General features: G+C 44.1%; 1 protein-coding gene across 1 annotated transcript in view; it reads right to left on the reverse strand.

The window, feature by feature from the left end:
• PLCXD3 (phosphatidylinositol specific phospholipase C X domain containing 3) overlaps positions 1-22,919 on the reverse strand; it is a 77,440-nt gene that overhangs the window by 23,962 nt on the left and 30,559 nt on the right. Inside the window, exon 2 of the mRNA XM_066601830.1 lies at positions 3,059-3,767. Within this exon, the coding sequence (XP_066457927.1) occupies positions 3,059-3,767 (709 nt within the window). The remainder of the gene's footprint in view (positions 1-3,058; positions 3,768-22,919) is intronic.

A 22,919-nucleotide genomic window follows, 5' to 3' on the forward strand; every position in this document is an offset into this window, starting at 1 on the left:
TTTCAAATGTGTATTTTATCCACTGACAGGGCAAATTCCACATGCAAATCCACGTGAAAATCAGTGTAAGAAAGATATAGGTTTTGATGCAGATTTTAGAGGTGGAAATCACATTGCGTTTTTCTACAGTGATTTCCGGCGTATGGATATACCCTAAGAATGTTATCATAAACAGTTATCTGATCAACTCTAAAATTATTCTGCAGCAGGACAACGACCGCAAACATCCGCCAATGTCATTTTCAACGTAAAGAAGAACAAGGAGTCCTGGAAGTGATGAACTGGCCCTACAGAGCCCGGATCTCATCATCAATCAGTCTGTCTGGGATTACACAAAGAGGTAGCGAGACAACCCCGATGCAGGGGTTAAAAAAGAACACCGGACAGCGCTTACCTGAATCCCCGCGCTCCGGTGACTTCTTACTTACCCGGTGAAGATGGCCGCCGGCATCTTCTCCCTCGGTGGACCGCAGGGCTTCTGTGCGGTCCATTGCCGATTCCAGCCTCCTGATTGGCTGGAATCGGCACGTGACGGGGCGGAGCTACACGGAGCCCCATTGAGAAAAGCAGAAGACCCGGACTGCGCAAGCGCGTCTAATTTGGCCATTAGACGGCGAAAATTAGACGGCAACCATGGAGACGAGGACGCCAGCAACGGAGCAGGTAAGTGAATAACATTTGATAACTTCTGTATGGCTCATAATTAATGCACGATGTATATTACAAAGTGCATTAATATGGCCATACAGAAGTGTATAGACCCACTTGCTGCCGCGGGACAACCCCTTTAATTGACCTGCCTAAAACTTCTGCACAGTACTGTGTATAGAAGTCTATAGACCACTCATTGTCGAGCCAATCAAGGGAGAGATAATGACTAGGTAGCATGAAGACCTACTACTTGCTGTTGGGCAAACTCTGAACAGCTGGTACCGAAGTTTTGGTATTCCACAAGGCGGAGGGGACCCCTCTGAAACCCATGGAGGTATGTCTGCTTGATAGAATGGCTGCTGTAGCATGGAAGGACTCTGGTGAGAGCTCCCACACAGTTGAGTTCCCTGGGCCTCAACACATTTCTTTTCATTTTCCTTTACGTGGCTGAGTGAAATAAATAATGTGAAAAAGTTTGCAATATCCTCCCGCAGTTCTGCTAGGATCCCCCACCCCCACCCTCTTGGACATTTATGGCATATCCTGTGCTCCATAGCTATGTGAAAGGAATTGCGTATAACAGAATTGAGCTCCACTCCATATAAAGCAGAGGAGTAGCTAGTGAGGGGCAGGCGGGGCATATGCCCCGGACGGAGGCGTAACTTGAAGCTTCTGGGCCCCAATGCAAAACCTGTAACAGGACCCCCAACTATAATGCTTTATTCATAGTACTGGGCTCCCTATATGGAGAAGAGAGGCCTTATGGGCCCCCTAAGGCTCCTGGGCCCGGGTGCAACTGCATCCCCTGCATCCTCTATAGTTCCGCCCCTGGACCCGGATGCAGAAGGTGCTAGGTGCTGGCAGGCACACACTGACTGCAGAAGGAGAAATCCCAGTGAGCCAGTCAAGGGAGCTCAAAATGCTGGGTCAAGCACAACAGTTGGGCCCACCTAATTTTAACATTTTTTTAAAAGCGTGTTTAATAAAATAAAAATACGGCATATACTCACCACCTGTGTTACTCCCCGGCCGCTGGTAGTCGGTGCAGCTCTGTCCCCTCTGACCTCCGCATTGTGTGATCATGTGACATGATCGCTGCGGTCAATCCCAGTAGACTCTGCAGAGATCATGTGTGTCAAATGTCTATCCAATGTGGAAGAGGGGACAGAGCTGCACCGACTACCAGCGGCCGGGGGAAGCAACACGGGGTGAGTATATACTGTGGTTTTATTTTAGCATATATTTAGGGAGAAAAGCTAAAAGTGGCATTGTGTATAACAGGAATCTAAAGGGGTCATTATTTCCAACGGGGGCTAAGGGTGGCATTACATCATAATATTGCATTATAGCTAAAAGGGGGGCTAAAGGGGATATTATTTCTAAAAGCGAGCCGAGAAGGCATTATGACTCACTGGGACAAAAGGGGGCATTATTACTAGCTGGAAGCAAAAGGGGGTATTATTACTTGTAGGTGGCTATGTTCACTCTGAATGACTATCATTTTAATTTGCTTTTGGGGTTTTTTAGTTTTCCCTTGTAAAGGTACCTTTACCGATATGAAAAATTAAAGTAAAGAAAAACACACCACAAGGGGCATTCCCAGAATAGACATTAATCATCTATTGATGGTATAGGTGATAAATGGCAGATTACTAGGGTCCCAATGTGTGATTTTCATATTACATTAATTGGTGGTAGGGAGGGGGCGCATGTGGTAGAGTTCAGCTTCAGATCGAAGGTATGGGAGGGCAAGGGGGCACCAAGCTGATTCTTTGCCCCAGGTGCAGAAAAACCCATCTATGTATCTGTAGAAAGGTATAAGATTTTTAGATCTACCTGGATCAAACCACTAAAATAATGTGAGATAAACGATTGTTAGAAGAAACGTAAAGATAATTCTGCAAAACACTGAAGTGGTCTTCTAGAAGAAAGAAGGTCAGCTCTCCAGTGCCACATATAGGTGACTACCATGTCAGTCAATATTCCACCCCTCAAAGAGCCTTCAGACAGTTCTAATTGACTGTGTAGCAGTGTTTTGTCAACTCCAGTCCTCAGGGATCCCCACAGGTCATGTTTTCAGGATATCCTATGGTAAGAACACCTGTGGCAATGTCTGAGGCACCAACAATAATTACATCACCTGTGCAACACTGAGGAAGTCCAGAAAACATGACCTGTGGCAGTGTCTTGACTGAGCTACAGGGTAAAGTGGAGAGACAATTTTCCTCCTTCTTGGAAAGAGATATTTAGCATATTTCCCAAGATGCATTCCATCAAAGTCTCCCTAACCTATGCAGGATCTCCACAAGAACAATCAATATCTTTCACTTACTTCAGCTAAATCATCTTCTTTTCAAAAAAGGTGCAATAAAAGACAATGTAAGTGAAATTATAAGGTATCACTTACCGTTCTGTGATGGTTTCTCTTAGTCCGCTGGTCACCCCTTTGACCACTGTACTAGCTTTTGGCGTTAATACCACTTGAGATATAAAAAAGGAGCCTTTCTTTCTGCGCTCAATGATTGATGAATGTAGGAACTGAATTAATTTTTCTGTGTCTGTCGTATTGGCCCAAGGTGCTGGCATCATCTGCCCAGGCCAAAGAAAAGGAACCTCAAGAGCTACGGGACTGTGGTAGAACACTAGGATCTGGTAATTCCTCTCCCAAAGATACTGGAGACTGACTTCTTGGGCAAAGATTGCTGGACAAGTCTTGTTCCCAAATATGTCCTTAAGCATCTGCACCAGCATTTCGTGATGGGATTTTTGCATGCCATAAAAATGATTAAAGTCCAAAAATACCACTTCCTTCTTGTGGTTGCACAGAAAGGAGTTGATCTCTTCAAGACCTTCGTTAACTTTGGCACTAAATAATCCATGAGCGAAATACAACTCATTATCGGGATCTCTGGGTTTAGTCGAAATCCGAAGATCAAAATACCTTATTCCAGCCTCCATTTGGCTTGTAAAGTTCATGGTTTGAGTGGCCAACCACTTTCTCATCAGCTTTTTGGCAACTGTACCAAAAACAGAGACAAAGTTCTGGACGGTTTCCGGTTGTTCTGGTCCAACTGGAGATGCTTCATCGATGTAGAAGCTGAATGAGTCGTGTGATCCTACAAGAGAAGGGAAATTTTAATCAGTATGATTAGTTGGTTGACAGCAAAAACCACAACACTATGAGGGACCCAAACAGACATGGATGAATCCCACTGACTTTAATGGGGTTTGTCCACTGGAATTCCGGTATAATTGGTGGCAAGAATAGAGCAGCAGGCAAAAATACCGGAAAGATTTTTCCAGGTCCCCATCAAGAGGAATATGCCATAAATGCTTAACAGGTGTAGGGCTCACCTTTGGGACTATTGGTAGTCCTTGGACCTTCATTTACTGAAATCAAAGAGTCACTGTCACAGCTCTCTAGCAGGGTTGTAGGACTGAGACTGGGTTGACGTCATGGAGTCAGCCCTGGCCCATGTGATCCTCATGCCAGAGCATGTTCAGTTCATTTCAGTGCTGTACGCCAATGGAGACACTTCTCTGTTGCTGTGTGGATTGATTGGTCAGTTGGGATATGTGCATCCCAGCTGATTTTGTAGACAGTGATGCAATTTTGCATACAAGCTGCGGGGGAAGGGGAAACCTGTCAGGTCATGTTGCCAACATGATGGCCATTTTGAACGCCGCCATCTTGGATGCAACTGTAATTGTTCCAATGGGAAGGTAGATGTGTGATATATCCAACTGGCAGAGAATTTCACCAGAAAAACAATTGTGTGCTTCATTTTATCCTATCTTTATTCATTCACATGGTAATAGAGTGATTTTAATTTCATTCCAGGCAATGTGAATGCCGGCGTTATTTCAAGCAGAACATGTTGAGATCGTCCTTGTGTCAGGTGAACAAAGCACATGTGTCATCACTGCAGATTTCAATATTTTGGTCAGCCAGATTTTGGCTCACCAGTGACAGAACCTGTTTCTTGGAATTTGCATTGAAGTTTGGTAACTGCATTGGGGGTAATGGGAGGTCTGGTTGAATGGCATTGATTGAAATTCTCCACCAGTCTGATATATCACACACCTAGCTTCCCATTGAAAAAAAATTAGAGCTAAATCCAAGATGGTGGCATTCAAAATGTTCATCATGTTGGGTTTCCCCTTCCTCTGCAGTTTGTATGCAGAATTGGATCACCATCTGCCAACCCAGTTTGGGTGTTTCCATACTTTTGCCTCTACAAAGTACAAAGAACAGTTCATGCTTTCCTAAAACAGAGTTAAAATACAGGACTTTAAAAGCAGGCGATCAGTTATCTTCCCTCTGACTAATGACCTGTCAGTGCACAGAGAACAGCAGCACATCCCAACTCAGTAATCAGCAGAGGTGACAATGACATTCCCACCTCCACCTGCTGCAACAAATGGAAATGTACAAGAGAAGACGAATGGGGCGACCTGCTGGGACTGCATTTACTCAGCACTTGTAAATATGTGCATGCATTACAATGGGTGATCATTACCCAGAAAGTGACATGAATCAAACTGTGTAATGGGCGAGTGTCAGATCTACCGGCTTTGTCTTTACATCTTCCTGATTATACCTTTCTCATCCAATTGTTCCATCTAAAAACGTCTTACAGCGAGCACGCAAGCGGCTTACTTTTATGGCACGGCAACTCAGAAACACAAAGGATTTTAAGAATAAGATCAGTTTGTAACTAATTGTATCGCTCTAATGCACTGAGAAGGAAAAAGGAAAGCAATTTTTGGAAAAGTATTATTTAAAGGGCCACTCTAAGGAAAATGCAGTTTTCCATCCCTGTCGCCGTCACCTGATTGCCAGTCACACACTGGAGTTCTCCTCTGTGTATTGCAGCCACTTACATGCATTGCAGCCCCCTGTCTGGTGCTTATCAGGCACTATCTTGAAGCTGAGACCAGTTTTATATCAATCCCATAATGCATCAATGCAACATTAGCTAGAGGCTATACTATTTCCGCCAGCTGGGGGTACAGTTTAAGTATCATTATCCTCTATATTTTTCTAAATAAGCTACAGCCCATAAGTATACAGTCAGAAGGATGAGCGGTGATCTCCTCTATTATACCTGTGTGACAGCAGCTGTGTGATCATCATCAGTAACTGTGACAGGAGTATCTGTGTCTCCCTCTAGGCAGTTTCTGTGGTAGGATTCATGCAACAGCATAACACAGACTGAGAAATTGACTAGTTTCAAGCAAAAACCCAAGTAGATCTGAGCTGGTCAAACTGAGTTCACATGACCATCTGAAGAAAAAGATGCCAGGGATTTCAGACAGAAAAAAAATAACTAACAAAGGTAAGACTAGCCGATTTATATATACTGGGGGAATAGTGGCCCTTTAAAAAAAGAAAAAAAAGACAACTCACAAGGCATAACTAAAGTCAAATGGGCCCCAGAGCATACTTTGGTCCATACCCCCCTGGAACCTAGTGGAAGCCCCTGATAACATGTGATTAATGGATTAGACTACACAGATTCTGGTTCTAGTCTGTAGTCATGGAAACGCATAGATCTGCACTGGAGCTGTAGACACAAAGTGCTATATAGTTGTAATTAATTCAATTGGCTGGTGGACACAAGGGATTGTAAAGGCAGATCCCTGGATTTAACTGCCCATTTGGCACACTTAGAGCTACTTCAGACAGTCTGTTCATTGCAATGGATCCGAATTTAACATGCGCAGCCGCCTGCACAGTGATGTAATCCTCACCAGCGGCTGCCTGACAATTTGAGAGCCCAGTCATTTAGAGGATAAAAAAAGTCGACCCTTGCCGCATCAAAGCCGTACTGCGCTCCTGGCATAACACTTCTAAATGATATCAGCAAAATCCTGCTTATTACTGTCTATTCCTATCACACCGCAGGAGCTGACAGATCTCTGACAGAGCACCAAGACCATTGTTCTCAGCATCGGGAAATGGGCCTGGCAAAGCTAAACAGAAATAGCAAAAAGGTCTGCAAGCTCTGCTCCATGCAGCGAGTGCAGGAGAGCGCAGAAGACAATGGAGAGAAAAGACATCGGTACCCAGGTAATACAGGCTGGAAGAGACATCGGCACTCAGATAATACAGGCTGGAAGAGACATCAGTGCTCAGATAATACAGGCCAGAAGAGACATCAGTACTGAGATAATACAGGCCAGAAGAGACATCAGTACTGAGATAATACAGGCCAGAAGAGACATCAGTACTGAGATAATACAGGCCAGAAGAGACATCAGTACTGAGATAATACAGGCCAGAAGAGACATCAGTACTCAGATAATACAGGCTGGAAGAGACATCAGTGCTCAGATAATACAGGCCAGAAGAGACATCAGTACTGAGATAATACAGGCCAGAAGAGACATCAGTACTCAGATAATACAGGCCAGAAGAGACATCAGTACTCAGATAATACAGGCCAGAAGAGACATCAGTACTGAGATAATACAGGCCAGAAGAGACATCAGTACTCAGATAATACAGGCTGGAAGAGACATCAGTGCTCAGATAATACAGGCCAGAAGAGACATCAGTACTCAGATAATACAGGCCAGAAGAGACATCAGTAATGAGATAATACAGGCCAGAAGAGACATCAGTACTGAGATAATACAGGCCAGAAGAGACATCAGTACTCAGATACAGGCCAGAAGAGGCATCAGTGCTCAGATAATACAGGCCAGAAGAGACATCAGTACTCAGATGATACAGGCCAGAAGAGACATCGGTACTGAGATAATACAGGCCAGAAGAGACATCAGTACTCAGATGATACAGGCCAGAAGAGACATCAGTACTGAGATAATACAGGCCAGAAGAGACATCAGTACTCAGATGATACAGGCCAGAAGAGACATCAGTACTGAGGTGATACAGGCTGGAAGAGACATCAGTACTCAGATGATACAGGCCAGAAGAGACATCAGTACTGAGATAATACAGGCCAGAAGAGACATCAGTACTTAGATGATACAGGCCAGAAGAGACATCAGTACTCAGATGATACAGGCCAGAAGAGACATCAGTACTCAGATGATACAGGCCAGAAGAGACATCAGTACTCAGATGATACAGGCCAGAAGAGACATCAGTACTGAGGTGATACAGGCTGGAAGAGCACTTATGAAATATAGCAGATAGGGTAAAGGGCAAGGAAGGAGGAAAAGGAAAAGAAAAGGGGAAAAGGGGATGAGAAATAAAGGGAAAGGAAAGGGGAGAAGCTTAAGGAGTGTGGAAGTGAAAGGAAAGGGAAGAAAAGCATAAGGAAGGCACCGGAAGGAGAAGACAAGCAAAAGTAAGGCAGAAAAGGGAGAGAAAGGGAGAAATGAAGAAAAGGGAGAGGAAGAGGGAAGACAAATAAAAGAAAAGGGAAGCAAAGGAAAGGAAAATGAAAGGGGAGGAGAAGCATAAGGAAGCGAGAAAAAGGGAGAAGCAAAGTGATAAATAGGGACGACAAGCAAAAGGAAAGGGCAAAGGAAGAGAGAGAAAGAAAGGAGGACTATAAGCAAAGGAAGAGGAAACAAGTGGAAGGTGGAGCAGGAGCCAAGGAAAGTGCAAGAAAGGAGAAAGTGAAGGCAAGGGAGATAAAAAGGAAGTGAAAGGAAGCTGGAAGAAGGAGGAGAAAAAGTGAAAGGAAGAGTGAGAAGGGAGGAAATAAAAGGAAGGGAGAAGAGAAAGGGGAAACACAAGCAAACAAAAGGAAGAAAAAGAAGAAGAAAAAGGAAAAGAAGAGAAAGGAAGAAGTGAAAAGAAGGAAGGGAAAGACAAATAAAAGGAATAGGGAAGGGAATGAAAGGGAAAAGAAAGGGGAGGAGAGGCATAAGACATGCAAAAAAGATAGAAGCAAAGGGAAGGGAGAAAATGGGGAAGACAAACAAAAGAAAGGTGGAAGTGGAGGGAAGGGAAGGGGAAAGTAAGCAAACAAGAAGAGGAAAAGAGGGGAACGATGGGGGTAAAAAGAAGAGAAAGGAGGAAGCAAAGGGAAAAGGAATTGAAGGGAGAGAATGGAGAAAGACAAGCATAAGTAAGGGAGAGGAAAGAGAGGGTAGGCAAAGAAAGAAAGAAATCAGTAGAAGCGATAGGAAGGGGGAAGCAAAAAAAAGGGGAAGAGAAGCAAAAGGAAGAGAGAAAAAGGGGGAAACAAAGGGAAGGGAGAGAAATGTGGATGACCAGCAAAAGGAAGGAGGAAGTGAACAGAAGAGAGGAAGGAAAACAATAAACAAAAGAAGGGGAAATGAAGGGAAGGGGGAGGTGAAGCAAAAGGAAGGGCAAGTAAGGGAAAAATTAAGGAAAGGGAGGGAAAGAGGAAGGGAAGGTGGAAGAAAAAAAGGGAAGCGAAGGGAAGGGAGAGAAATTGGGAGGAGAAGCAAAAGTAGAAGGAAGGGGAGGGTGAAGGGAGTGGAAGAAAAAAGAAGAGTTTGCAATGGTAAAGAGATGAGAGAGGAGGAGAAGGAGTGAAAACTCAAAAGGCGGATTAAAATGAAAGGGAAATGAAGAAGGAGAAAAGTGAAAGAAAAGTAGGGGGGAGGAAAAGAAAGAGGGAGAAGAAGGAAATGCAAAGGAATTGAAGGGGGAGAAGGAAGTTAGAAAAGGGGAGGTGAAGCAAAAGAAGGGAGAGAAGCAAAGGAAAAAGGGATAGAAATGGGCAAAGCAAGGAACGCATGGGGGGGAAAAGGGAAGGGGAATGATGAGATAGCAAGGAAAAGTAAGGATGGAGAATCACACAAAAGTAAAAGGAAGGAAGGTAACGTGAAAAGAAAAATGGAGAAAGGAAAGAAAGACAGAAGAGAATGTAGGGGAAGCAAAGAGAGAGAAGGAAGAGACAAATGGGGAAAGAGAAACAATGGGAGCGGAAGGGAGGAAGAAATAAATAGATTTTATACAGTAGTACGGGGAAACAAAGTCAAGGGAAAGTAATGGGAGAAGTAAAAGGAAGGGAAAGAAATGCAATGAGAAGCAACAGAAAGGAAAAAATAGGAGAGAAGCGAAGATAAGGAGAAAGAAGGGGTGGAGAAGCAAAGCAATGGAAAGGGAAATGGGATGAGGAAGTGAAGGGGAAAAGAAGTGATGGGGCAGAAAGGCTAAAGATAAAGGCAAGGACGAAAAACAAAGAAAGGGAAGATGATAATGAGAAGTGTGAAAATGAGAGAAGAAGGGGGAAGAAAATGGGAGGTAAAAGTGGAAAGAATTAGGGAGGAAAAAGAAATCAGGTGAAAAGGAGATGGGAAGAGATGAGTATAATCAGGAAAGAAATCACATGAAGTGCATTGAAGTTTCCACTTTCCCTGCGCTGCTACTACTTCATTCTAGTGATCAGCGGGTTAATAGCAGTCAGACTTCAACGATATTTAATAGGAAAACCCCTTTAGTAGTTTTACTTTAAGAAATTACCAGCATTGCTGACTAAGGTAAATGAGATGAAAGGCTTGGAGCAAAGGACATTTCTTCTTGCAGTAATTAACTTACTTTTCTAATTTACAGATTGGATCTTTCATTCACAGACATGTAAGCTGATCGAGTTATTGGCCTCTTTGCAGAGTTATATTTAATCTGCAACAAGAGCCTGGAACACAGCAGAGTGTGGTCTGGATGACGGCCATCTACAATCCCCAGGTAGAGAGTCTTAACCAAAATCAATGCCCATCAATAACATTCAGCAGCAGGGCCCAGCACAGCTGAGAGCGCACCTTACAAGCCCGCATCTGGTGGCACAAAGGTACTGGAGCTGGAAGTATAGACGTGGTGTGAGGGTGGATGAGAACGTGTGTGTATATCTATCATCAGAGGCGTAACTTGAAGCTTCTGGGCCCCAATGCAAAACCTTTAATGGGGCCCCCAACTATAATGCTTTATACATAGTACTGGGCTCCCTATATGGAGAAGAGAGGCCTTATGGGCCCCCTAAGGCTCCTGGGCCCGGGTGCAACCGCATCCCCTGCATCCTCTATAGTTACGCCCCTGTCTATCATAGTAAAACACATACTGCAGTAATGCAAGGTAAGATTTTATGTAACACAATGGACCCTTTATTAGCCCCATCTAGCAGCGCGTTGGACCTCTTCTGGCCTTTAGAACAGCAGCAATTCAACATGGCGTACATTCCACTAAGTAATTACATCGTTCTGCAGGAATATCGGCCCCTGCGGACAGGAAGCGTCTTGTAGTTGCCGCAGATTAGATGGAGGTGTTGACATGTTCTGACCAGCATGTAAACTATGGAGGAATAAAGAAACGTTTTATTTGCACCTTCTATGCTGTCACCGCTACCTATTTTCTGTGGATGAAGTGGACCCTGGGCTCGGATCCTTTTGGTGACTGGGCATCATAAACCTGTCCTACCATATTATGGTGAGGAAGCTGTGCTGCTAGCCAACTTCTGTTTAATGTTCTGACCAGCTGACAGGAAGGGGTCAGCGATTCATGCTGCTTGCACCAAATTCTGACCTCCCATCAGCACGGTGCTACAGAAATTTGGATCCATCTGACCAGGAGGTGTTTTGCCGCTGCTCAGTGATATAATTTTGGTGCTCTTCTGCCCCCCCCCCACCCACACACACACACACAATGGTGCCTGAACTAGTCATCTGCTGTTATTGACCATCCGTGTTGGGGAACGGCGAGTTGTGTGTACAGACACGCTAGTTGGAACATCAGCGTTGGATTCAGCTGACTGTGTAGCGCCTGTTGGTCAGAACGATTCCTGACATCCTCCTCTGACCCCTTTCAGTGGTAAGTTGTTTCCATCCACAGGGTCCCCTCTCACTGGATGTTTTCCTCCATCACGCCATTCTCTGTATACTCTCCACACCTTTACATGAGAAAACCCCACACGGTTGGCAGTGGCATCTTGTCCCCAGCTAGTCTACCACTGATGACCCGGCCTTGTTGGAAGTCGCCCAGATCACTGGACTTTCCCATCTAGTGTGGATTTACACTGAAACTGACCCACAGAAAACTTGTCACGTGTACTCTGGGGTCACGGGGAGAATTTTACAGAAAAAGTGCCAATCATCAGAGACCTGGGGGCTCTAATAAAGGGCCAGTCTGTTTTATATGTATATATATATATATATATATAATTTTTGTTTTTTTTGGCAAGGCAGTACACAGATTGGCCTGCAGCCACATTCAGTTTGGTGGCTGCTGCTGGAGCTACTCCCTGAAAGAGAAGCTGGGAGGAGGCTGAAACCCTGAGGTCTGTGGCTGTGGTATGGCCACAAGTCTGACAGGGAAGGATGTCCCTAGACTGACACCCAGTTGGGTATGCTGTTAGACAGTGTTGTAACATGTAGTTCCACAAGGCCATTGTGTTAGGTAGGAGAGAATCCTCTGTGAGTTAGTAGCAAGATGGCTATAATTTCGGTTATTGCCTGTGTGCACTGTGACTGAACAGCAGTGCAGAGTTATTACCTTTGTAACTATTACTTGCTGCCAAAATAAAATGGACTTTCTGAATTTTACGACTTACTCTGGTCCGGATATGGGTCACTGAAGTGCAGCCACCCATCTAGGTGGAGGGGTGATCCTGCGAGGTGACTAATCCCCTAATTGCTACAATATATATTCTACATATATAGAGAGAGGTAGACATAGATGTATACGTATATATCTACAGATATACAATAGATATGTGTGTGTGTATAAATATATATATATACATATATATATATATATATATATATATAATCTGTATCTATATATAGGGAGAGATATAGATATATATATAGGGTTCCACTAAAACTAGTCTCATGTCTGCTATTTTTAATGAGCCATTACTGCTATGATGGATCCGTTTTCAAACAGATATCAAGAAAACCTGACAGATCTCATTAACTTCTAATGGGTTCCATCAGCGTTCTCTTTGATATGTGAAAGAACGCATAAAGTTCCTGACTGTAGATACAAAAATACTCCCTTCCATCTGTCCTCTACTTCTGACAAACTTGCATTTGGTAGATTAGCAAAAAGTTGGAGAAAAATAAAAGGAAGTATGATTTTAGGATCAGACTACACAGGGTGTGTTGTCTGTTACCATAGAGGCACATTGCTCTGCATAGGAGCTGCAGACATAAAAAATAAGACATTTTTTTGATGAAGACTATTAGCAAAGTTACTTCATTTTAGATGTAGTGGAGCAAAAAAAGGGTTATGAAGGTAACATAGGCTAAATATTAATGCCCAAAGGATATACTGACACATACATATCACGATAACTTCGGCAATATGTTAACCCTTTAGTGACCACCAATACATCTTTTTACTGACCTCACTAATGGGCTTTTAGACATGCACATACATCTTTTTAAGGCGGTGGCTTAGCTGACTATTTACAGCAAGGCTCTTAACTGACAGGAATGGAGAAACCTCAGATTCTGGCAGTTCAACCCCTTACATGCCACAATCAATGCCAACTTCAGCATGTGAACAGATGACAGGGGGAGGGGGCTCCTTCTATCACCTACTGGCTCTCGTCAATGTGATCGCAAGGTACCAATGGGTTCCCATGGCAGCCGAAGGCCTGCTAAAGGCCTCCATGTCTGCCATGTAACTCAGCCTATTAGACCCTGCCACTGTCAGAGTCTAATAGGCTGATGTCATAGGCATAGTACAATGCACTATATAAGTAATGCAGTGTACTATCACAGCGATCAAACGATCACATCTTTAGTTCTTCTTGAGAAACAAAAAAGTGTCAAAAAAGTTCAATAACATGTAATTAAAATGTAAAAAATGCAGTTTAAATAGAAAAGACATATTTTTCCCCACAAAAACCCTATTAATTTTTTTAAATGGCATCTTTATAAAACAAACATAATGGGTATTATCACATCTGTAATGACCTAAGCAAGGAAAATATTTTGATATTTCTCTCGCTTGGTGACTTAAAAAAGTAATGCCAGCATTATTATTTTTCTTTGTTCGCCTCCCAAAAAATGCAATAAAAAGCGATCCAGAAGTCACACGTATCGCAAAATTGGAACAATAAAAAATATAACTCTCTGCGCAAAAAACAAACCCTCCGTTGCTGGAAAAATAAAAATGTTCTGATGCAATTGTTTTTTTTTTGTGCTTAAATAGAAAAAATGTAAAAAAAATCTCTATAAACTTAGTTTTGCAGTAATTGTGCTGATCAAGATAAGACAATCATCATGTTATTTTTACTGAATGGTGAACGCTGTGCACGTTCCCCCCAACCCCCCCCCCCCCAAAAAAAAAGAAAAAATGTAATAAAAGTTCTAGAACACATTATATACATTATATGTAAGGATGAGCGAGTATACTCGCTAAGGCACTACTTGCTCGAGTAATGTGCCTTAGACGAGTATCTCCCTGCTCGTCCTTAAAGATTCGGGGGCCGGCGGGGAGCTGCGGGGGAGAGCGGGGAGGAACGGAGGGGAGATCTCTCTCTCCCCCCACTCTCCCCTGCTCCCCACCACGACTCACCTGTCAGCCGCAGCGGTCCCCGAATCTTTATGGACGAGCAGGGAGATACTCGTCTAAGGCACATTACTCGAGCGAGTAGTGCCTTAGCGAGTATACTCGCTCATCCTTAATTATATGTATGCCAGAGTTCGGCCCTGACACTTGTGTTATGGCTCTTGCAATGTGACTATGAAGATCGCTTGGTCATTGAGGCACAAAAGAGGCCGGTCAATAAGGGGGGTAATTCTCAGTGATAAACTCATGCAACAAGTTTACTTGCAGTCCCATGTAAATCTACAGAGAATGCAAGACTGTACCAAATGTCAAATTCAGCTCTACTACGTCAATAAACTGTAGAAAATGTCACTGATGACGTAGGTGAGGGAGAAGCTGCTGGAGATGTGCAGCTTCGTCAGGAGTCGAGTTGTGTTGTCTGTCACTGTATGTGCATCCCCCTCCCCTCCGCTGCATGGAGTTGTCAATATGCAGGATGTTACTGTCCATCTAATGAGATAAAACACCAGCCCTTCTGCTTGTCATATACACAATGCTCTCCTCTCTGGGGCTCCTATGGGGCCCGGCTGGACTGACAACTTACCATTACAGCTAACCATATAACACTGCAGTAGGGGACTGCGGTGCAGCTAAACCAGAGAAGGATGAGAGTAGTAGTGCTTTACATGGAATGATTCCATTAGACCCCTGATGAAAGCATCGTCGATGCTTAACCCCTTAATGACTAACCTGTTTTGTGCCTTAAGGACCAAGCGATTTTCACCTTTAACTCGTTGACAGCCGTACGAGGGTTTATTTTCTGTGGGACGAGTTGTATATTTTAATGGCGGCACTCTGGGGTCCATATAATGTGTTGAAGAACTTTCAGAACTTGTTTTTGTTGTGGGTGGTGGAAACCGCCCCAGAGATTCTGCCATCGTTTTCGAGTTTTGCTTTAACAGCGTTCACCATTCGGTAACAATAACACGATGACTTTCTGATCTGATCCGCAGGATTACTGCGATAAGTTTATAGAGAGGTTTTTATTTTTTACTACTCCTGCACAATAAAAATGTGTTTTTAAATTAAAACAACTGAAACTGTATGGCCGCATTCTGAAGCCTTATTCAGATGTCAGTATATCGGCCGGGCTTTCACGCCCAGCCAATATACGCTGTCCCTTTCTGCAGGGGGAGGAGGCGGGACGGGACGGGAGCAGTGCAATGAGGTCCGCCTCCTCTTCACCTCTCACCACTGTTTGCAATGGGAGGGGTAGGGCAGGGCGGAGCTAAGTCCCCGCTCCCCTCCCCCTCCCATTGCAAATAGTGCGCAGAGACGGACAGCGTATATCGTACGTGAAAACCCGTCCGATATACGGACATCTGAATAAGCCCTTAGATCCCGAACATTTTTAGTTTCCCAGCAGTGGAGCTCTGTGAAGGCTTGTTTTTTGCGGGAAGAGTTGTAGTTTGTGTTGTTCCCATTTTGAGGGTCATGTGACTTTTGATTTGGTTTTTATTATGTTTCTTTGGAGGCAAACAAAAGAAAAATAGCATTTCTGATATTACTATTTAAAATTATGTTAACAGCGGTCACCATGAAAAATAACAAAATATTTTTATTTACAAACACATTTTGGGAGCATTTTAGCCATTTAAAACTGTTTTTTTGTGAAGAAAAATGTGTATTTTTTTTTAAATTGTATTCTTTTCATTATACTTTATTGAACTTTTTTGAGACTACTTTTTAGTACCCGAATAGGACTTGAAGATGCAATTGTTAGATCACTGAGATAATACACTGCATTACTTATGTAGTGCATTTTACCATGGCTATGACACAAACCAATTAGACTCTGCCGAAGGCAGAGTCTAACAGATTGAGTTACAAGGCAGGACAAAAAATCTTTCCCATAGTTGCACTGCTCTTGTAAGAGGGGTGAGCGGTGCCCTGTTGTCACCCTAACTGAAGCCGCTCAGCTGCCCTGACAAGCGGGTCAAAGAGCCACGCTAATCTCCTCCCCCTCCTACCAGAAATGCGGCTGGAGGGAGATTGGGGAAAAAGAGAAAAGGTGCTTATCAGCACAAGGTGAAGGAGGCTATGCCCCCTCGGTGACATCAGCTGTAACATGGTTACCAGATCCCCCTTCCGAAGAAGCAAGAAGGTACTAAGTGCCATAGGGCTTACTACAGCAGCAGCACACACCACAGACCATCAGGACTGTGTGAGCGCTGCAACACACACAGTACCAGACCATTCAGAGGGGCAGCACAGCAGGCCACATCCCCATGCTGGGAAGCAGACAAGGAACCAAGTGACCACTACCAAAGTGCCCTGACGACCTAGGTGCTAAATATGATGTACTAGATGGAAGGAGAGGGAGTCTGACTTCCCGCATGGGATTCCTGAAGATGCAGATGGCACCATGGATTGAGTAAATGACTAAGCTCCCGGTTAAATAAGAGACCGGTCTCTGACATTGTTAGGACGTATGTGGACTGGGAGAGTACTTCGCCATAAGGGACTGTGACAGCATGCAAAAGCTATATGTAGTTGTATTGTAGAAGAAAGACAAGGCACTTTGTAATAGGGGCGTTGTGACCCGATGAAAGTGGACATGAGACAGGAGCCATACATTAGGGATGTAATGTCGCACCTACGGTGCATGCATCCATGCTGCCACAGAACTCGGAATCACAGTCAGCTGGTTAGACAGGAGTGACGGGGCCTTAGGCCGCGAAGTCTGTATTATGCCATGGACCTTTGAGAATATAGTACAAACGATGAGGATGGTTAGTTACTTGGTGGATGTACGTGCAGACGAAGTGTCTTGTTGCTCAGATATGTCGTACTGATTCCGCTCGATGGTGTTAGGGTGAATGCTATTAAACATGAAACATTAAGTAATTTGTGCGCCATCATGTAAACTGCCACGCAAGTGCTTAACGCACAACCGGTAACTCTCTCACTGAATGCTGCCCAACAGACATGGGTTTAGTGGTACAGTCCTGGATTTTGGGGCTGTCCAGCTATCCCATGGAGCAGAAGACACGATCCACAGGGTAGGACATACCAACTATACAGCTGGGAATGGAACAAAATAAAAAAACAGCCTATATTGACCACTTTCGCTCCCCCCACTGCTCTGGTGCCATCAAGCACGTGATCATTGCCGCCAATCACTGGCTTCAGCCTTGCCACCAGTGAATATTCTACATGATTGTACTACCCAGAATTGCATGGGAGCACTACTATTGGGAGAGAATAACTGAGGGCAATAATACTGTGAAGGAGATACTGAGGGACACTATTACTATCAGGGTTACTGAGGGGCACTATTATTGTGAGGGGTCACTGAGGGGCATTAATGGGAGGCAGTTATTGAGATGCAGTATTATTGTGAGAGGTTTATTGAAGGGCACTATGACTATGAGGGAATCATAAAGAGGCACTATTACTGTGAGAGGGTCACTGACAGGCACTATTACTGTAAGAGGGTCACTGACAGACACTATTACTGTAAGAGGGTCACTGACAGGCACTATTACTGTAAGAGGGTCACTGACAGGCACTATTACTGTAAGAGGGTCACTGACAGGCACTATTACTGTATGAGGGTCACTGACAGACACTATTACTGTGAGAGGGTCACTGACAGGCACTATTACTGTAAGAGGGTCACTGACAGGCACTATTACTGTAAGAGGGTCACTGACAGGCACTATTACTGTGAGAGGGTCACTGACAGGCACTATTACTGTAAGAGGGACACTGACAGGCACTATTACTGTATGAGGGTCACTGACAGACACTATAACTGTGAGAGAGTCACTGACAGGCACTATTACTGTGAGAGGGTCACTGACAGACACTATTACTGTATGAGGGTCACTGACAGGCACTATTACTGTATGAGGGTCACTGACAGACACTATTACTGTAAGAGGGACACTGACAGGCACTATTACTGTGAGAGGGTCACTGACAGGCACTATTACTGTGAGAGAGTCACTGACAGGCACTATTACTGTGAGAGAGTCACTGACAGGCACTATTAGTGTGAGAGGGTCACTGACAGGCACTATTACTGTGAGAGAGTCACTGACAGGCACTATTACTGTGAGAGGGTCACTGACAGGCACTATTACTGTGAGAGAGAGTCACTGACAGGCACTATTACTGTGAGAGGGTCACTGACAGGCACTATTACTGTGAGAGGGTCACTGACAGGCACTATTACTGTGAGAGGGTCACTGACAGGCACTATTACTGTAAGAGAGTCACTGACAGGCACTATTACTGTATGAGGGTCACTGACAGACACTATTACTGTGAGAGGGTCACTGACAGGCACTATTACTGTGAGAGAGAGTCACTGACAGGCACTATTACTGTGAGAGGGTCACTGACAGGCACTATTACTGTGAGAGGGTCACTGACAGGCACTATTACTGTGAGAGGGTCACTGACAGGCACTATTACTGTAAGAGAGTCACTGACAGGCACTATTACTGTATGAGGGTCACTGACAGACACTATTACTGTGAGAGAGTCACTGACAGGCACTATTACTGTGAGAGGGTCACTGACAGGCACTATTACTGTGAGAGAGTCACTGACAGGCACTATTACTGTGAGAGGGTCACTGACAGACACTATTACTGTATGAGGGTCACTGACAGACACTATTACTGTGAGAGAGTCAGGCCTTAGTCAGACGGGCGTTTTTTCGCGCGATTTGCGCATGCGCATGCGATTCGCGCATATATAGAACCAATGGTTCACTATGGTATCGGTCACATGTTCGCTTTTTATGCGGATATGCGATAAATTATAGGACACGATGATTCACAGATCGCGCCTATCTGCGTTCGGCGTTTTATGTGCGCACCAAAATCATTTACTGCAGCTAGCTGCGTTTTTTTCGCCGACCAGTCTAAGTTTCATGAGCATTTTGATGCGCACGGCGATTTTTCTCCGGTCAGACGGGCGTTTTGCTGCGACGATTGACGCGGCTAGGTGCAGATTTTTCCCGCGATTTTTCGCCCCCGGTCACGCGATTTGTGCATGCGCATCCGTCATGCGATCCGCAAATCGGCGAAAAAACGCCCGTCTGACTAAGGCCTCACTGACAGGCACTATTACTGTGAGAGGGTCACTGACAGGCACTATTACTGTGAGGGAGATACTGAGGGGCATTTGTATTGTGAGAGGTTCACTAATGAGCACCATTACTTTGAGGAGGTCCCTGAGGGGCACTATTACTGTGGAGGAGTTACTACGAGGCACTATTACTGTGAGAGAGTAACTGAGGGACATTATTATAGTGATAGGGATACTGAGGTGCATTATTATTGTGAGGGGTCAGTGAGGAGCACTATTACTATGAAAGCACCATTATTTTGAAGGGGTCACTGTGAGAGAGGTCACTGAGGGATACTATTAGTGTGAGCGAGTCGCTGCGATGCACTATTCCTGTGAGAGGTTTACTGAGGGGCATTACTACTGTGAGGGGGTTGCTGTGGAGCACCATTACTGTGAGAGGTTTACTGAGGGGTACTATTCCTGTGAAAAGGTCAATAAAGGGCACTATTACTCTAAGGGAGCACAAAAGGTGTGGCTTACGTTTAAAGGGACGTGCTCCATGCATGGTCTATCTCTGTTGTTCCCTATGGAAGTAGAACTATGTTCTCATCATATGCATTTAGACATTTGATTCATCCCATCTTCTTGTTTGGCTTGGCAGCAGCTGCCTGGCATGGATTGCTAAGGTTTAGTTTACTATCACATAAGTTTCTCCAAGTGCTTTTCGGTGTCAGTTTTACCCAATGTTTTGGCAGATATCTTCAAACTCATCTATGAAGTGACACCGTTGTATTCTGCGCTACTTATGTTACCCCGCAAGCTGAACGGCTGCACTTTCTGAGGGGTTTTCTGACAGGTATTAATGGGGGCTCCAGACAAATAAAAGTACAGGCTTCTCACTGATTATTATGGACACTTTATTTGGTTGCGATTCCCTTTCTTATAACCTGGAATGGGGGATACTCCGGGTAACCTGCACTACTGTACCGGCTTATTCGTATATTGCAGTCAAGTTACATTTTTTTCCACAATTTCAGAAAATGATGGCAAAACCCACAACATGACCGAGGTGCGAGTATAAACCCAGCATCCAGTCTTTACTGGAGTCAAGAGTTGTAATTTTACAGGATGCAGGTTGTACAAACATAACAATTTGTTGCTCAGCTCATCTGAAGCATGTGAACGTGCGGCACACCCTGTTATTTCGGAAGGGCACCACGAAGCACATTGCCAAAGCCTCCTTCATTACTGCTGACAACAGTGTAACCATCTTCTGCTTCAGTAGTCTCACCTCAGATTAAACTCAGCAAACGGCTACAATATCAACACAATAGTTCTGTCCTATCATTTCCTGTTAAAGGGATCTCCAGGGCTTTAATACTGATAACCGACCATTAGGATAGGACACCAATATTCAACCAATGGATGCCTGACGTCTAGGACCCTACCGATCAGCATTATGAAGGGGCTGTGGTGCTCCTGTCAGTACGTTTGCAGTACCAGTCTTAGGTTAGATGGCAATTTGTGTCGCATTTTTCTTGCCCCATCCCTACAAAGGCAATCTGTTTGTGCTGAAAGCAACATTTCAGTACCAGAAGAGCTCAGGGAATAAATGATATACCAGATATACCAGAACTAAGCTCATAACTTAAATAAAGCACCAGAACCAAGTTCATAATATAAATACAGCACCAAAAATAAACTGATAACCTAAATACGGTACCAGAACCAAGCTCCTTATATAAATACAGCACCAGAACTACCAGATTCAAGCTCATAACATGAATATAACATGAACCAAACCCAGTAAATAGATGCAACACTAGAACTAGACAAAAAAAATCACTGAAAGCGGCCATATACTTACTGATAAACAGTACTAATACAAGAGGGCAGGTAAAAACACCATATCCCTCAACGTGCAGACACCCAAACACGGCTGTCTGCCAATTGAAACCCCCACAACACAATTATTTAGTACTGCTACTGTAATTGTTGTATGTACTGAGGTTGGTTTGGGTGCTGTATTTATGTTATGAACTTGGTCGTGGTACTGTACTTATGAATTAGGTTCTGGGGCTGTATTTTATTACCTCGGTCCTGGAGCTGTATTTATTAACTTAGTTCTGGGGCTGTACTTATGCTATAACCTTGGTTCTGGTGCTGTATTTATGTACTGAGCTTTGTTCTGGCACAGTATTTATTCATTGACCTGTTCTGCTGTGGGTACACTGCTATTTTGCTGCAGAAAAGAGGCAGATTGACTATCAGTGCAATATAAACCATTTTTTATGAATGATACGAGGGAGGAGGTGGGTGCAAAGAAAATATTCTGCACAGGGTGCCATCTAACTTAAGCCTGCCTCTGTTGATGGGTCTGCATACTTCCCAGCCTTCCCATTTTTCCCAGAATTGGGCCATGAAATAAACCACAAAGGGGCGGTGTTTAGGCAAAAGTGACCCATACTGGGTACCTTGTTTCCCTGAAAATAACACTTCCCTAATTTTCAGGGATGTTTGAAATATAATCCCTACCCTGAAAATAAGCCCTAGGTAAACTACCTAAAAAAATACATTGCCTAGCAGGCGCTGTCCAAGTCCCTTCCACCGTTCTCTAGAGGTTTGGCACGGTTCCTGCAGTCCTCAGATGCTCGTACAACATCACTTCCTGGTTACGCGATTCATAAATCCCACCTCCAGGAAGCGATGGCTGTGTTTGGTTCTTCCATCGCTACTCAGCCAATCAATGCAGCGCTGGATAAACCAATCACAGCCATTGCATTGGTTCATCCAGCGCTGCATTGATTGGCTGAGCAGCGGTCGAAGAAGCCATTACTTCCTAGAGGCGGGATATATGAACCTTGTAAGCAGAAAGTGATGTTCTATGAGCAGCCAAGGACTGCGGGAACCATGTCGGAGCTGTGGAGAGCAGTAGGAGGGACCTGGACCAAGCCTGCTAGGTAACTATAATAAGATATACACTGAAAATAAGACCTAGTGCCTCTCTTGGGGCAAAAATTAATATAAGACAGGGTCTTATTTTTGGCAAAATACGGTACTTCTGAGAGATTTTCTGGGTATTACTTCACACCGCCATTCACTGAACATAAAGGTCACCTCTCCGTGCACCAGAACCGGCGCTCCGTTTTCGTATTCATAGTTTCATGGCTTAATTTTCTTGCTGCCAAATATTTAGTACAAGTAACACTTGGGAAGTCGCTGCCTGAAATGTCAAAACTTAGACAATAATAATTTGGAAAATCCAGCTGGCTCTTGATTGCTTTCAGCGAGAAGTAGCGCTCAATCATAGTTTTCCAGAAGCCTATAATAAGTGGCATACATGTCGTCCACCCACACACTCAGTGAAACTCTAAATACTGTATTTAAACCCAAATATTCTGAAAAGGGGAGAAGCCGAGTCACAAGGAGATAACGTAGTGTAAATACGAAAAATAATGATAAAAACAACTTCAAGCTCCTACGTTATTTTCTGTTCAGCCCCAAAACATCAGGCTTCTATGGCTCTAAGGGTGTGCGTAGGTGTGAAGAGTTGTGGGAGGGATACGTTCTCACGAAAGAAGTGGCTCAGCGAAGACACAACTGGCGCCGGCTAAAATAAGGCATGGAGTCTAAAGAATCTGCCCATATTTCACCTTTAAAGGGGGTTTCCAAAACGTAAAAAAACTTGCCCCGGGGTGGAGGATGGCATTAAAAAAATGAAATCGCCATTGCTCACACT

Source organism: Eleutherodactylus coqui, chromosome 5 (assembly GCF_035609145.1).
Source record: "Eleutherodactylus coqui strain aEleCoq1 chromosome 5, aEleCoq1.hap1, whole genome shotgun sequence".
Lineage (NCBI taxonomy): Eukaryota > Metazoa > Chordata > Amphibia > Anura > Eleutherodactylidae > Eleutherodactylus > Eleutherodactylus coqui.